At 41.8% G+C, this 15,045-nt stretch overlaps 1 protein-coding gene across 1 annotated transcript in view; it reads right to left on the bottom strand.

Moving 5' to 3' along the window:
- Positions 1 to 5,109, bottom strand: part of LOC121373012 — a 27,005-nt gene extending 21,896 nt beyond the window's left edge. Inside the window, exons 1-2 of the mRNA XM_041499455.1 lie at positions 5,084 to 5,109; positions 1,718 to 1,853 (exon numbers count right to left, since the gene is read on the bottom strand). Of these exons, the coding sequence (XP_041355389.1) occupies positions 1,718 to 1,850 (133 nt within the window). The 5' untranslated portion in view covers positions 1,851 to 1,853; positions 5,084 to 5,109. The remainder of the gene's footprint in view (positions 1 to 1,717; positions 1,854 to 5,083) is intronic.
- Positions 5,110 to 15,045: the final 9,936 nt, after the last annotated feature.

Raw genomic sequence — 15,045 nt, 5'->3', positions numbered from 1 at the left:
TATTTCTCCCTGGCCGTTACACAACGGCATATGGGGAATATGAAATAACTATATTTGACAGTGACAAGGTGGGTTTTACATATTACAATATATATGTATACAGTACAATGCATATATGTAATAAATTCACAATGTAATATGCAATGGTATTAACACAGCTATGTATGGTGTGGGGCAATCATCATACTGCACATGCACAAAAATATACGCAAATACTTATACATATATACGTATACACATACACATATATACATACACACACATATACATATACACATACATACATATACATACACACACATATACACACACATATACATATACATATACATACATATACGCATACAAACACACACATACATGTACATATACACACATATATACACACATATATATATACACACACACACACACACACACACACACACACACACACACACACAAACACATCCATATACATACACACATTCAAAAACACAGTGTAGTTTAATGACAGCTCAAGTCACCTTAAAACCTTTTCGGCCGAGCACTCTAATTTTTGAGGGTTTAAAAAAAAAAAAAACTTGTTCCAGACATGAGCAGGTTATGTCAGCTACTTTTGACTTAGGTCTCAGTACCTACTTCAAAATTTTTAGTGCAAATTCCGCCCACCTCAAACTTACCCCCCCCCCCCCCCCCCCCCCTCATCTCCTCCTGGCCCGGACTTAGTCACTGGCGAAAGTCAGAGATTAAGCCCGTGACAGGCGTGCGTGAAGCTTTCGTGGCATATACGCACATAAAAACTTTACCCGACCCGACCGTGTAATTTAATTGTTGTCACGAATATTGCAAGCGTACACCACGACCACTGTATATTATTACATGAATACGTGTTTAGTATGTGTTGTAAATAAGGATAATATACCCATGAAAGAGAGGCTCAAGGGGAGACCCAAGGACGACAACTCTGCAGTTCATTCTCTTGGGGTTCTCAGTGGCAATGTCAATGTGTGTCATTCACCCAAGAGCTGTTACATGTATTATTACCCCGTTGTAAACAATGTTTATGTTGGAAAGGAAAATACAACCTATATCGCAAACTTGTTGACTTCTGTTGTTCATTTAAAGGGACATTCCTGAGTTTGCTGCATTGTAAGGTGCTTTCGACTAATAAAATATTTCTACGATTAAACTTACATATTAAATTTATTTTCCTGTTTAGAATATCAGTGTCCGTATATTCAATGTGTTTCTGTTCGTCTTCATAATAAAAATATATTTTTGGAAATAAAATGAAATTTAACCTCGTACAACTATTAGAACGATCAGAAACATAATATACAGCCACTAATATTTTATGCAGAAAAATGTATTTGATATGTAATTACTTTTTGTCTCCGTTAGAATGAATGAATGAATGAATGAATGAATGAATGAATGTTTAACGACACCCCAGCACGAAAAATACATCGGCTATTGGGTGTCAAACTATGGTAAATGGGAAAAGTCTCCGTTAAAAGATACGATCTTAAAAATTGCAGCAAACTCAGGAATATCCCTTTAACATTCCGGTAAAACAACAGAAAAAACTCCCATCACACTTTGTTAATATAGAAGATAACATCCAAGCTTGATATAAAACTGGATGTTAATGGAGACAGTAAATTTTTTTTGGTTTTTTTACTTGCTTAACGACACCACTAGAGCATATTGATTTATTAAAAGAAGATAATCTTACTTGGTGCAAAACTGTAGCGCTCTCCAGCCTCGAAGTCAATAATGCTTTTCGTTGTCCGGTTTAGTGACGTCATCTGCACGGAAGCTATTTTGTTCGGGTAGTCATAACTCTCTCGAACAACAAAAGATTCCATCTTCTGTAACCATTAAATATATTTTTTAAATACGTTTAACCGATGATCGATGATCGATGCATGGGCGGATCCAAGGGGGGGGGGGGGGGGGGGGACAAAAATTGTTCAAGTGCCCTCAAAATGTCCAAGTGCCCTTTTTGTTTGTAGAATTTTTTTTTTTTTAAGTAAACAATAATTATATTGTAGATAATTGAAATCAAGATTTTCGTGTACATGCGCAAGCTTGCAGATATGTGTCTGTGTTATTGAGTCTCAATGGGGCCCCATTGAGGTTCTAACGCGAGTGACGCCAATTTACTTCATTATTGCTAGTATACTATGACGTAGAACTGTAGGAATTCATATTAATTGTAAATATCAAAACTTGTAGTAAGGTGCCCTTTTGACGAGTCAATGTGCCCTTCTTTTTTGGCCCCCCCTAAAAATATTTCCTGGATCCGCCCATGCGATGATCAATGATGAGCTTCCAATCGATTCCCAACACTAGCCTGACCTTTTCCTTTAAAGGGATATTCCTGAGTTTGCTGCATTGTAAGATGTTTCCGACTAATAAAACATTTCTACGATTAAACTTACATATTAAATATATTTTCTTGTTTAGAATATCAGTGTCTTTATATTCAATGTGTTTCTGGTCGTCTTAATATTTGTAAAAAGCCCAAACCGGATTTTGTCTTCAAATAATTTCGTACGTACGAACAAATATACTTTAGGAAATAAAATGAAACTTAACCTAGTACAAATATTAGAACGATCAGAAACACGTTTAATATACAGCCACTAATATTTTATGCAGAAAAACATACTTGATGTGTAATTACAATCGTTAAAAGGTCTCTGTTAGTCGATAACATCTTAAAAATCGCAGCAAACTCTGGAATGTCCCTTTAACAATAATTCTTATCTCTAATAAATATTCTCTCACCTGGACTATGTTTTTATTATTATTATTATTATTATTATTATTATTATTATTATTATTATCATTATTATTAATTTTTTTATTCGGAGCTTCAAACACATTTTATTACAGTACATAATGAAACGGTATATTTTCTGTTAAAACACACAGTTATTAATTAATACAAGAAGATATATATTACATGTGAAGTACTCTACTAAGATATTGCCACTTGTTTTTCTTGTTTTACAAGCTTTTCCCCGGGGGTAAAGATAAAGAGAATACAATTCAATCTGCTTATAACGACGTATGTTAGCTAAACATGAAATATAATTTGGCTGAGTTTTTTTTTTTTTTCATTCTACAAATATGTATATAGTATTTTATTAATAGCAAACAAAGATTGATAATATCAATATTTGGACTATTAACATAAAAAGACCAAAACTACTCTCTCACCTGGACTATGTTGACTTCAATAACTAAGCAATACCTGGACTATGTTGACTTCAATAACTACTCTCTCACCTGGACTATGTTGACTTCAATAACTACTCTCTCACCTGGACTATGTTGACTTCAATAACTACTCTCTCACCTGGACTATGTTGACTTCAATAACTACTCTCTCACCTGGACTATGTTGACTTCACTATGTTGAACTACTACTCTCACCTGGACTATGTTGACTTCAATAACTACTCTCTCACCTGGACTATGTTGACTTCAATAACTACTCTCTCACCTGGACTATGTTCAATAACTTCAATAACTACTCAATCTCACCTGGACTATGTTGACTTCAATAACTACTCTTCAATGTTGACTTCAATACTACTCTCACCTGGACTATGTTGACTTCAATAACTACTCTCACCTGGACTATGTTGACTTCAATAACTACTCTCTCACCTGGACTATGTTGACTTCAATAACTACTCTCTCACCTGGACTATGTTGACTTCAATAACTACTCTCTCACCTGGACTATGTTGACTTCAATAACTACTCTCTCACCTGGACTATGTTGACTTCAATAACTACTCTCTCACCTGGACTATGTTGACTTCAATAAATACCTGGACTCACTTCAATAACTACTCTCACTGGACTACGTTGACTTCAATAACTACTCTCTCACCTGGACTATGTTGACTTCAATAACTACTCTCTCACCTGGACTATGTTGACTTCAATAACTACTCTCACCTGGACTATGTTGTAACTACTTCTCAACTAACTACTCTCTCACCTGGACTATGTTGACTTCAATAACTACTCTCTCACCTGGACTATGTTGACTTCAATAACTACTCTCTCACCTGGACTATGTTGACTTCAATAACTACTCTCTCACCTGGACTATGTTGACTTCAATAACTACTCTCTCACCTGGACTATGTTGACTTCAATAACTACTCTCTCACCTGGACTATGTTGACTTCAATAACTACTCTCTCACCTGGACTATGTTGACTTCAATAACTACTAACACCTGGACTATGTTGACTTCAATAACTACTCTCTCACCTGGACTATGTTGACTTCAATAACTACTCTCTCACCTGGACTATGTTGACTTCAATAACTACTCTCTCACCTGGACTATGTTGACTTCAATAACTACTCTCACCTGGACTATGTTGACTTCAATAACTACTCTCTCACCTGGACTATGTTGACTTCAATAACTACTCTCTCACCTGGACTATGTTGACTTCAATAACTACTCTCTCACCTGGGACTATGTTGACTTCAATACTACTACTGGACTATCTCACCTGGACTATGTTGACTTCAATAACTACTCTCTCACCTGGACTATGTTGACTCCAATAACTACTCTCTCACCTGAACTATGTTGACTTCATTAACTACTCTCACCTGGACTATGTTGACTTCAATAACTACTCTCACCTGGACTATGTTGACTTCAATAACTACTCTCTCACCTGAACTATGTTGACTTCAATAACTACTCTCACCTGGACTATGTTGACTTCAATAACTACTCTCTCACCTGGACTATGTTGACTTCAATAACTACTCTCTCACCTGGACTATGTTGACTTCAATAACTACTCTCTCACTGAACTATGTTAACTTCAATAATTACTCTCACCTGGACTATGTTGACTTCAATAACTACTCTCTCACCTGGACTATGTTGACTTCAATAACTACTCTCTCACCTGGACTATGTTGACTTCAATAACTACTCTCTCACCTGGACTATGTTGACTTCAATAACTACTCTCTCACCTGGACTATGTTGACTTCAATAACTACTCTCTCACCTGGACTATGTTGACTTCAATAACTACTCTCTCACCTGGACTATGTTGACTTCAAGAACTACTCTCTCACCTGGAAACCCGCTACATTTTTCCATGAATAGCATCACCATCCCACAGACAGGGTAGTACATATCACGGTCTTTGATATACCAATCGTGGTGTAATGGCTAGAATGAGAAAAAGCCCGATGGGCCCACCGACGAGGATCGATCCCAGACCGACTGCGCATCAGGAAAGCGCTTTACTACTGAGCCACGTCCCGACCCTAGATAGTTGAGCTGCGATGCATGCCCAATACAGCATGCTAAAACCTTAATCGGATAAAAGCACGAACATAATTATAAATGAAATTCACTCATTTCAATTTTGTTTTCGTGCTTATATCCGATTAAGGTTCAAGAACGATGTCCTGGGCACACACCTCAGCTATCTGGGCTGTGCTTTTGAGGACGAATGAAATGTTCACCGACAACAGATTCGTATAGATGGTTCAGCAACTCTTCCTAGCAGCGACAACCGACATAGATCAAGAACAAAAAAGAAAAGAAAAAAGATTTACACTCGGGCCATGGCACAAAAGCGTAGAAAGCATAGATACAGTGCCATGTACATAAACAATGTGTGGTATACATTGACAGAGATAACTGACAATACACTCGTCACTTATAGTATAAATATACGTCTTTAAACATATATATATATATTTTTTTTTTTTACACATTCAAAAGGATACAGTCCCAAATTCAGCCATCCGTTTTTCACAAACGTTTGCGAACTATTTTGATTTGTTCTCGATGTGGTAATTCAGTTTACTGGTAACGTGAATCTGTCTTGCGGGCGTTAGCGACAAGCGGTTGACTGAACTTACCCCAGATATAATGTGCAGATTGGGATATCCAGATTTCTAGGTTATCCTAAGTGCTTTCAATAGTGGTGATCCACTCTATAATTAGTTCCGTTAGTGAGGTAGTCATTTATCCTACTTTTCTATAACAGGGTAGAAAACCTTTTGAGTGATTTTCTGATAAAAGTGGTTCCCAGCAGTATTCCATTCTTCTGTATTATGTAGGTGGGTTTTATTATTATTATTTTTTTTTTTTTTTTAAACTTTATTACCCCAGATCACTGGTAATGTCAAGGTTGGGGTGCATTGAGTCACCGTGTTACAAATGTACAATAATAATAAAATTATAACATATTTCATATATACATGTATGCACACATACATATAGATACATACACACACATACACACACATACACACACACACACACATACATACCATACATACATATATATATATATATAAATATATATACATACATACATACATAGATAGATACATAGATACATACATACACACACACACACACACACACACACACACATACATACATACATACATATATAATATATATATATATATATATATATATATATATATATATATATATATATATATATATATATATATATACATACATACATACATACATACATACATACATACATACATACATACATACATACATACATACACACACACATATATGTAGTGTATATATAGTTACCTCGACTGGCATTCTTCCTAGCTCTCCACAAAACATAAAAGTGGTGTTGTATTCTTAAAGTGACATGCCCTAGTTTAAACCCGTGAAATTTAACACTAAGTTTAGTTAAATCTACAAACCTGTAACACATTTGGATAAAGTTACAACTGAGTGAAACACGAGTCTGTGACTTTGAAATAGTGAAATACGCTCTAAAAATAGACAAAAGCTCAACTCCATAACTGTTACTTCTCAGACGCAGGTGCCTTTCTAAAAATATGAGAAATGCATTTTGTGATATTGAAAACATCAGGATGACCAAACAAAACTTCGAATGTACGGAAAGTAATAATCTAAGCCATATAGTCTAAGTAAAGTATGATTTCAGTTACCAAAAACGGCCATATTAGTAAAAAAAATATCCGTTAGTGTTTAAAAACTAGGGTATGTCCGTTTAAAAGGAAGGAAGGGAGGAAATGTTTTATTTAATGACGCACTCATCACATTTTATTTACGATTATATGGCGTCAGACATATGGTTAAGGACAACACAGATATTGAGAGAGGAAACCCGCTGTCGCCACTTCATGGGCTACTCTTTTTGATTAGCGGCAAGGGATATTTTATATGCACCATCCCACATACAGGATAACACATACCACGGCCTTTGATATACAAGTCGTGGTGCACTGGCTGGAGCGAGAAATAGCCCAATGGGCCCACCGACGGGGATCGATCCCACACCGACCGCGCATCGAGCGAGGGCTTTACCACTGAGTTACCACTCGCCTCTAAACCTGTTCAATTTTAGTTATACATAACTACATGTATCAAGTTTCAGAAATATTAAATCAAAACTGTACAAAGGTTAGACTTCAAAGGAAAATACCGGCCTCGGTGACGTCATGGCAGGTCATCGGTCTACAGGCTGGTAGGTACTGGGTTCGGATCCCAGTCGAGGCATGGGATTTTTAATCCAGATACCGACTCCAACCCTGAGTGAGTGCTCCGCAAGGCTAAAATGGGTAGGTGTAAACCACATTGCACTGACCAGTGATCCATAACTGGTTCAAGAAAGGCCATGGTTTGTGCTATCCTGCCTGTGTGAAGCGCAAGTAAAAGATCCCTTGCTGCCTGTCGTAAAAGAGTAGCCTATGTGGCGACAGCGGGTTTCCTCTCAAAATCTGTGTGGTCCTTAACCATATGTCTGACGCAATATAACCGTAAATAAAATGTGTTGAGTGGTGCGTCGTTAAATAAAACATTCCTTTCTTCTTCTTTTTTTCAAAGGAAAAGTTGACGGCTGGATGCCGTGCAAATCGACATTAGAAAAGTTGACGGCTGGATGCCGTGCAAATCGACATTAGAAAAGTTGACGGCTGGATGCCGTGCAAATCGACATTACAAAAGTTGACGGCTGGATGCCGTGCAAATCGACATTAGAAAAGTTGACGGCTGGATGCCGTGCAAATCGATATTAGAAAAGTTTCGCTGACGAACGTCATAACGGAGCTAAAAAGGATATGAAATTTTAAAGATTTAACAAAAAGAATTTGTTTTAGTCGAAAACCATTTTTAAATGTCAATTTTTTTATTCAGGTGTGAGAAATTTGCGTTGCAAAACATCTATGTTTCAAAACACTTCCCGGAATAGCATGCAGATTAGTCCCTCCCTCTCCCTCCCTCCCTCCTCCTCCCGTCCCCTCTCCAACTCCTGGGTCCACAAAATCATTTTAGATATCTTGAAATGTATTTTAACATTAAAATGAACACGTTTGTATGTTTGTTGTTGTTGTTTGTTTGTTTGTTTTCTTTTCTTTTTTTTATTTCTTCACACACACACACACACACCCCTCCTTTTTTAATTTAATGTTTAATTTTTATTCTTAAAAAGCTAAAATGTATTTTAAAGTGACATTCCAGATGTCTGTGCAATGAGATGGTTAATTCAAATATAGCGAATCATATTGATGTACTTACCTTTGTTTGACACCGAAAGCCGATCTCTAGTTTTGTTCTGGTTTGTCGTGAAACAATGGTTATAAGCATGAATTTTCTCTCTCTCTAGATTAAACGACATACCCTAGTTTCAACTCGTGAAAAGTAACACTAAGTTCAGTTAATCTACAAACCTGTAATACATTTGGATAAAGTTACAATAGAGTGAAACATGAGTATGTGACTTTGAAATTGTGAAACATCCTCTAAAAATAGACTAAAACTGGACTCCAAAGCTGTTACTTCTCAGACGCACGTGCGTTTTTAAAAATATGAGAAATGCATTTTGTGATATTAAAAACACTAGGATGACCAAAAACACTTCGAATGTACAGAAGTTGATAAACTAAACAATAAAATCTAAGTAAAGTATGATTTCAATTGACAAAAACGGCTCTAATAGTAAAAAAATACGCCTTAGTGTTTAAAAACTAGGGTATGTCCCTTTAACTTGAAAGGCTGCCAGAAAAAGCTTTATAATGCCTTTAAAATCCTGTAAGTTCAATAGCTGCCCCTTGCATCCCTGGCACAATTTATAATCGGAAAGGGGTAGCCCATGTAGTGGCGACAGCGGGATTCCTCTCCAAATGTGTGTGGTCCTTAACCATATGTCTGACGTCATATAACCGTAAATAAAATGTGTTGAGTACGTCGTTAAATAAAACATTTCTTTCTTTCTTTCCCTGGCACAATTTTCCTTGAAAACCATTTTTGGTCAGTACCATGCCTGAACATGCATTCATTCATTCATTCATTCATTCATTCAGTTATGGCGTTTTTAACAGCGAACAAAGTTACATAATAAACAGGCGCGAATCCAAATATCTGTCGAGGGGCGGACACAATAAGAGGTGTATGAACAGGGCTGTTGTGGTTTTTTGTTTTTTTTTTGGGGGGGGGGGGGGGTTGGAAGGTGGCGTCAGCCAAAAAAAGGGGCGTAACCCCTCGGCGCTCCCTCCCATACCCGCGCCGCTTACATTTTATTGTATAGAATATCAGTGTCTGTCTATTCATCCTAATGTATTTCCTACTGCATAGTACGTACTAGGGGCGGAAGCTAGTTTAGTCGGTAGAACGCTCGTCTGAGGTGCTTGCGTCGCAAGATCGAATCACGTTGGTGGATCCATTCTCTGGTTCATTTCCCCCCCCCGTCCCATCTAGGGCACCACGACTGATGCGCGGTCGATACGGCTATACTGCGTTCCAGCCAGTGCACCACGACTAGCGTATCAAAGGCCGCGGTATGTGTTGTCCTGTCTACGCGAGGGTGCGTATAAACGATCGCTTGCTAATAATGAACAATTGTGACTATACGTCACTTTAGAACACGAGTCTCTATATTCAAAGTCTTTCTTATCATCCTAACGTTTGAAGTAGTAAATTTTCTTTTATTTCATAATTATTCGTACGAAATTATTGGGAGGTAAAATCTAGTTTGGGATACTTCACTGATTAAAACGGCCAGAATATATTTAATAACTATTTGTTCATGTTAATTGTTGTTGTTAAAATGGACCTATCAGTCGGAAATGCGTCAGACCCAGAATGGTTCCATTAAAGAGATAGACCCTACTTTCAACCCGTGAAAATTAACACTAAGTTTAATTAATCTACAAACCTGTAACACATTTGGATAAAGTTACAATTTAGTGAAACATGAGTCTGTGACTTGGAAATGGTCAAATACCCTCTAAAATAACCTAAAACTCGACTCTATAACTGTTATTTCTCAGACGCACGTGCGTTTTTAAAAATATGAGAAATGCATTTTGTGATATTAAAAACACCAGGATGACCAAACACACTTCGAATGTACGGAAATTAATAATCTAAACCACAAAATCTAAGTAAAGTATGATTTCAGTTATGAAAAACGACTATAATAGTCACAAATATGCCTTAGTGTTTAAAAACTTAGGGTATGTCCCTTTAAACGCGGCCTTGGATAAGTTTTGACTCGCGTCAATGCACATCGTGTTTATGTCATACGATCGGTCCAAGCTTCTAATACAGTGTTTGCTGGGGAAAATGACTTGCATATTATTACAAAGATAGATGTCCCAGATAATATAGGAATTAGATGTTTAATGTGTGTGTGTGTGTGTAGTGTATGTGTGTGTAGTGCATGTGTGCGTGCGTGTATGTGTGTGTGTGACAGAGAGAGAGAGAGAGAGAGAGAGAGAGAGAGAGAGAGGAGAGAGAGAGGGAGAGAGAGAGAGAAGAGAGAGAGAGACGGGGAGAAGAGAGGAGGGAGAGAGAGAAGGGGGGGGGGAGGGGGGGGGGGGGGGGGGACGGAAAAAAACCTGTTGCTACCAAGGGGGCTAGGAAGGTTTCCACTTTTTGTAGGGGGGTGGGCTGGGAGGGGACCCCGAATCTGGAAAAACATTATTTATACATAGCCTATATTAGAAAATTACTGCCAAACAGCTACTTAGGGTTGGAAACGAATCACTACTTTTAAGGAAGAAAACACTTATGCCACTACAAAAATGGGGAGGAAAACGAAAATGTAAGGGGCTCATCTTAACATTAGAGAGGAAGAGAAGAGAGGAAAGAGGAAAGAGAGAGAAAGGAGGGGGAGAGGAAGGAGAAAAAAGGGAAGGGAAAAAAAAGGAAAAAAAAAAAGGGAGAAGAGAGAAGAAGAGAGAGGAGGAGGGAAAAAGGAGAAGAGGGAAGAAAGGAAAGGGAGAGAGGGAAAAAGAGAGAGAGGAGGAGGGGAGGAAAAGAAAAGGGGAAAAGAAAAGGAGAAGAGGGAAGGGGGGGGGAAGGAAAGAGGGAAAAGGAGAGAAAGAGGGAAGAGAAAAGAAAAGGAAAAGAGAGAGAAAAGGGGGGGGAAGAAGGAAAGGAAAGAGGGAAAGGAAAAAGGGGGGGAAAAGGGGGAGGGGAGGGGAGGGGAAGGGAGAGAGAGGGAGGAGAGAGAAGAAAGAGAGAGAGGGAAGGGGGGAGAAAGGGGGGGGGAGGGGAGAGAGGGGGGGAAAAGAAGGAGGGGGAAGGAAAGAAAAGGGGGGGAAAAAAGGAAGAGAAGAAAAAGGGGGGGGGGAGGGAGGGGGAGAAGAGAAGGAAAAGAAGGAGGAAAGGAAGGAAAGAGGGAGGGGAAGGAGAGAGGGAGAAGAAGGAAAGGGAAAAGGAAAAAAAAAAAGAGGGAAAAGGAAGGGGGGGGGGGAAGAGAAGGGGGGAAGGAAAAAGAGGAAAGGGAGGAAAGGGAAAGGGGGAAGAGAGAGGAAGGGAGGGGGGAAGGGGAAGGGGGGGGGGGAGGAAGGGAAAAGAAGAAGAGGGAAGGGAAAGGAAAAGAAAGGGGAGGGGGGAGAAAAGGGGGGAAGGAGGGGGGGGAAGAAAAAGGAGGAGGGGGGAGGAAGAAAGAAGGGAAAGAAAAAGGGGAAAGGAGAGGAGGGGGGAGGGGAGGGGGAGGGGAAAGGGGGAAAAGGGGGAAAGAAAAGAAAAAGAAGGGGGGAAAAAAAAAGAAGAAAAGGGGAGGATGGGAGGGGGGGAAAGGGGGGAGGGAAGAAAAGGAGGGGAAGAGGAAGGAGAGGAGAAGAGGGGAGAGGGGAGAAAGAGGGGAGAGGGGGGGAGAGAGAAAAGAAAAGAGGAGAAAGAAAGGGGGGAGGGGGAAAAGAGGAGAAAGGGGGAAGGGAGGGAGGGAGAAAAGAGGAGGAAGGGAAGGGGGAGAGAGAGGAAAAAGGGAAGGGAGGGGGGGGGAGGGGGGGGGGGGGGGGAAAAGGGAAAGGAGAAAAAGAGAAAGAGAAAAGAAGAAAAGGAGAGGGGGGGAGGGAGGGGGGAGAGAAGAAGGGGAAAAAGAGGGAAGGGGGAAGAGGGGAGAAAAAGGGGAGGGGAAGGGAGAGGAGGGAGGGGGGAGGGGGGGGAGGGGGGGGGGGGGGAAGAGAAGGGGGGGGAGGAAGGGGGAGAGAAAAGGGGGGGGGGGAAGGAGAGGGGGAAGAGGAAGGGGAAGGAGGAGGAAAAAGGGGTAAGGGAGAAGGGAGGGAGGGGAAAGAGGAAAAGGGAGGGGGGAAGGAAAAGAAAAGGGGGAGGAGGGGAAAAAGAGGAAATGGGGGAGAGGGGGGGAAAGGAAAGAGAGGGGGGGGGGGGGGGGGGAGAGGGGGGAAGAAAGGAGAGGGGGAGGAGGAGGGGAGGGGAAAAAGAAAAGAGGGAGGGAAGAGGGAGGGAAAAGGAAAAAAAGGGGAGGAAAGGGGGAGAAGAGAGAAAAGGGGGAAAAAGGGGGGGGGAAGGGGGGGGGGAAAAGGAGGAAGGAAGGGGGGGGAAAAAGAAGAAGGAGGGAAGAGGGAGGGGGGGGAAAGGAGGGGGGGGAGAGAAAGGGGAAAGAGGAAGGGGAAAGAGAAGAGGAAGGGGAAAGGGAAGGAAGAGAGGAGAAGAAAAAGAAGGAAAAGAGGGATAGGGAGAAGAAGAGAGGGAGGAGGAAAAGAGAAGAGAAAAAAAGGGGGAAAGAAAGGAAGGGAGGGAAAAAAAGGAAGGGAAAGAAGAAAAAGAGAGGGGAAGAAAGAGAAAGGAAAGGGGGGAGGGAAGAAAGGGAAAAGGAAGAGAAGGGGGGGGGAGAAGAGGGAGGAAGGAAAAAAAAAAGGAGAGAAAAAAGAGGGGGAAGGGAGGGGAAGAAAGGGAGGGGAAAAAGGAGGGAAAAAAAAAGGAGGAGAAAGGGAAAAGGGAGAAAAAAGAAAAGAAGAGAGGGGGGGGGGAAAAAGGGGGGGGAAAGGGGGGGAGAGAAAAAGAGAAGGAGGGAAGGAGAAGAAGGAAAAGAAAGAGAGGGGGGGAGGGGAAGGGAAAGGAAAGGGGGGGAAGGGAGGGAGGGGAAAAGGGAGAAAAGGGGAGAGAGAAGGGAGAAGGGAGAGGGGGGGGGAGAAAAGAGGAGAAAAGAGGAGAAAGGAAGGGGAGGAGGGGGAGGGGGAAAAGGAAAAAAAAGGAGAGAGGGAGAAGGGGAAGAGGGGGAAGAGAAGGGGGAGGAAGGGGGGGGAGAAAAAGGGGAAAAAGAAAAAGAGAAAAAAAGAAAGAAGAAGAAAAGGATTAAGGGGGGGGGAAAAAAAGGGGGGGGGAGAAGGGGGGGGAAAGGAAAAGAAGGGGAGAAGGGGGGGAAGGGAAGAAAAAGGAGAGAAAGGAGGGGGAAAAGGGGAGGGGGAAGGAGGGGGAAGAGGGAAAGGAAGGGGAAGGGGGAGAGAGAGGGAAAAGAAAAGGAGAGGAGAAGGGGGGGGAGGGGGAGGGGGAAGGGGAGAGAAAAAGGAGGGAAAGGGGAAAGAGGGAAAAGAAGAAAAGGAAAGGGGGGAAAAAGAAGAGAGGGGAAAGGAAAGGGGGGGGGAAAAGAAGGGGAGGAAGGAAAAAAGGGGAAAAGGGGGGGGGGGGAGAGAACAAGGGTTGGAAAAGGGGGGGGAGGGAGGGGAAGGGGAAGGAAAGGGAAAGGGGAGGGGGGGGGGAGAAAAAAGGGGAGGGGGGGGAGGAAAGGGGGGGAAGAAGAAAAAAGGAGAAGGAAGGGAGAGAGGAGGGGGGAGGGGGAAAGAAAAGAAGGGGGGGGGGGGAAAAGAAAGGGAAAAAGGGGAAGAGAAGAAAAAAGAAGGGAAGGGGAAAGAAAAAAAGAGGGAGGGGGAAAGGGAGGAAAAGAAGAAAGGAAGAGGGGAAGAAGAAGGGAGAAAGAAAAGGGAAAAAGGAAAGGAGAGAAAAGAGAAAAAAAAGGAGGGAGAAGAAGGAGAAGGGGGAGGAGAAGAGAGAAAGAAGGGGGGGGGGGAGGGGAAAGGGGGAAAAAAAGAAAGAAAGGAAAAAGAGGAAAAGGAAGAGGAGGGGGGGAGGAAGGGGGAAGAGGGGGAGGGAAGGGGGAGGGAAAGGGGAAAAAGGGGGAGGGGAAAAAAGGAAGAGAAAGAGGGAGAGGGAGAGGGGGGAAAAAGAGAGAGGAGAAGGGAAAAAGAGAAAGGAAAGGGGGAAAAGGGAAGAAGAAAAGAAGAAGGAAAAGGAGGAGAGGAAGAAAGGGGGGGGGAAAGGGAGGAAGAGGAAAGGAGGGGAGAAAAAGGGAAAGAGAAGGAGGGGGAGGGGAGAGAGGAGAAAGGAAGGGGGAAGGAAGGGGGAGAGGAGAGAAAAAGAGAGAAAGGGGGGGGAAAGAGAAGAGGGAAGGAGAGGGGGGAGAGAAGGGAAAGAGAGAAAAGAAAAGGAGAAGAGAGAAAAGAGAAAAAGGAAGAAGAAAAGGGGGGGAGGGAGAGGAGGGGGAAGGGGGAGGGAAGGGAAAAGGGAGGGGAAAGAAAGGGAAGAAAGGGGAGAAGGGGGAAAAGGGGGGGAAAGGGGAGAAGGGGGGAAGGGGGAGGGGAAGGAAGGGAAGTGGGAGAAGAAGAAAAAGGAGAGAGGAAAGAAAAAGGAAAAAAAAGGGAAGGAAGAAAGGAAGGGGGGGAGGAGGGGGAAGAAGGAAAGGAGAAAAGGAAAGAGAGGGGGGGAGGGGGGAAAAGGGAAAAGAAGAGGAGAAGGAA

This window comes from Gigantopelta aegis, chromosome 5 (genome assembly GCF_016097555.1).
Source record: "Gigantopelta aegis isolate Gae_Host chromosome 5, Gae_host_genome, whole genome shotgun sequence".
Classification (NCBI taxonomy): Eukaryota; Metazoa; Mollusca; class Gastropoda; order Neomphalida; family Peltospiridae; genus Gigantopelta; species Gigantopelta aegis.
This window is presented reverse-complemented; position numbering and strand designations above follow the sequence as displayed.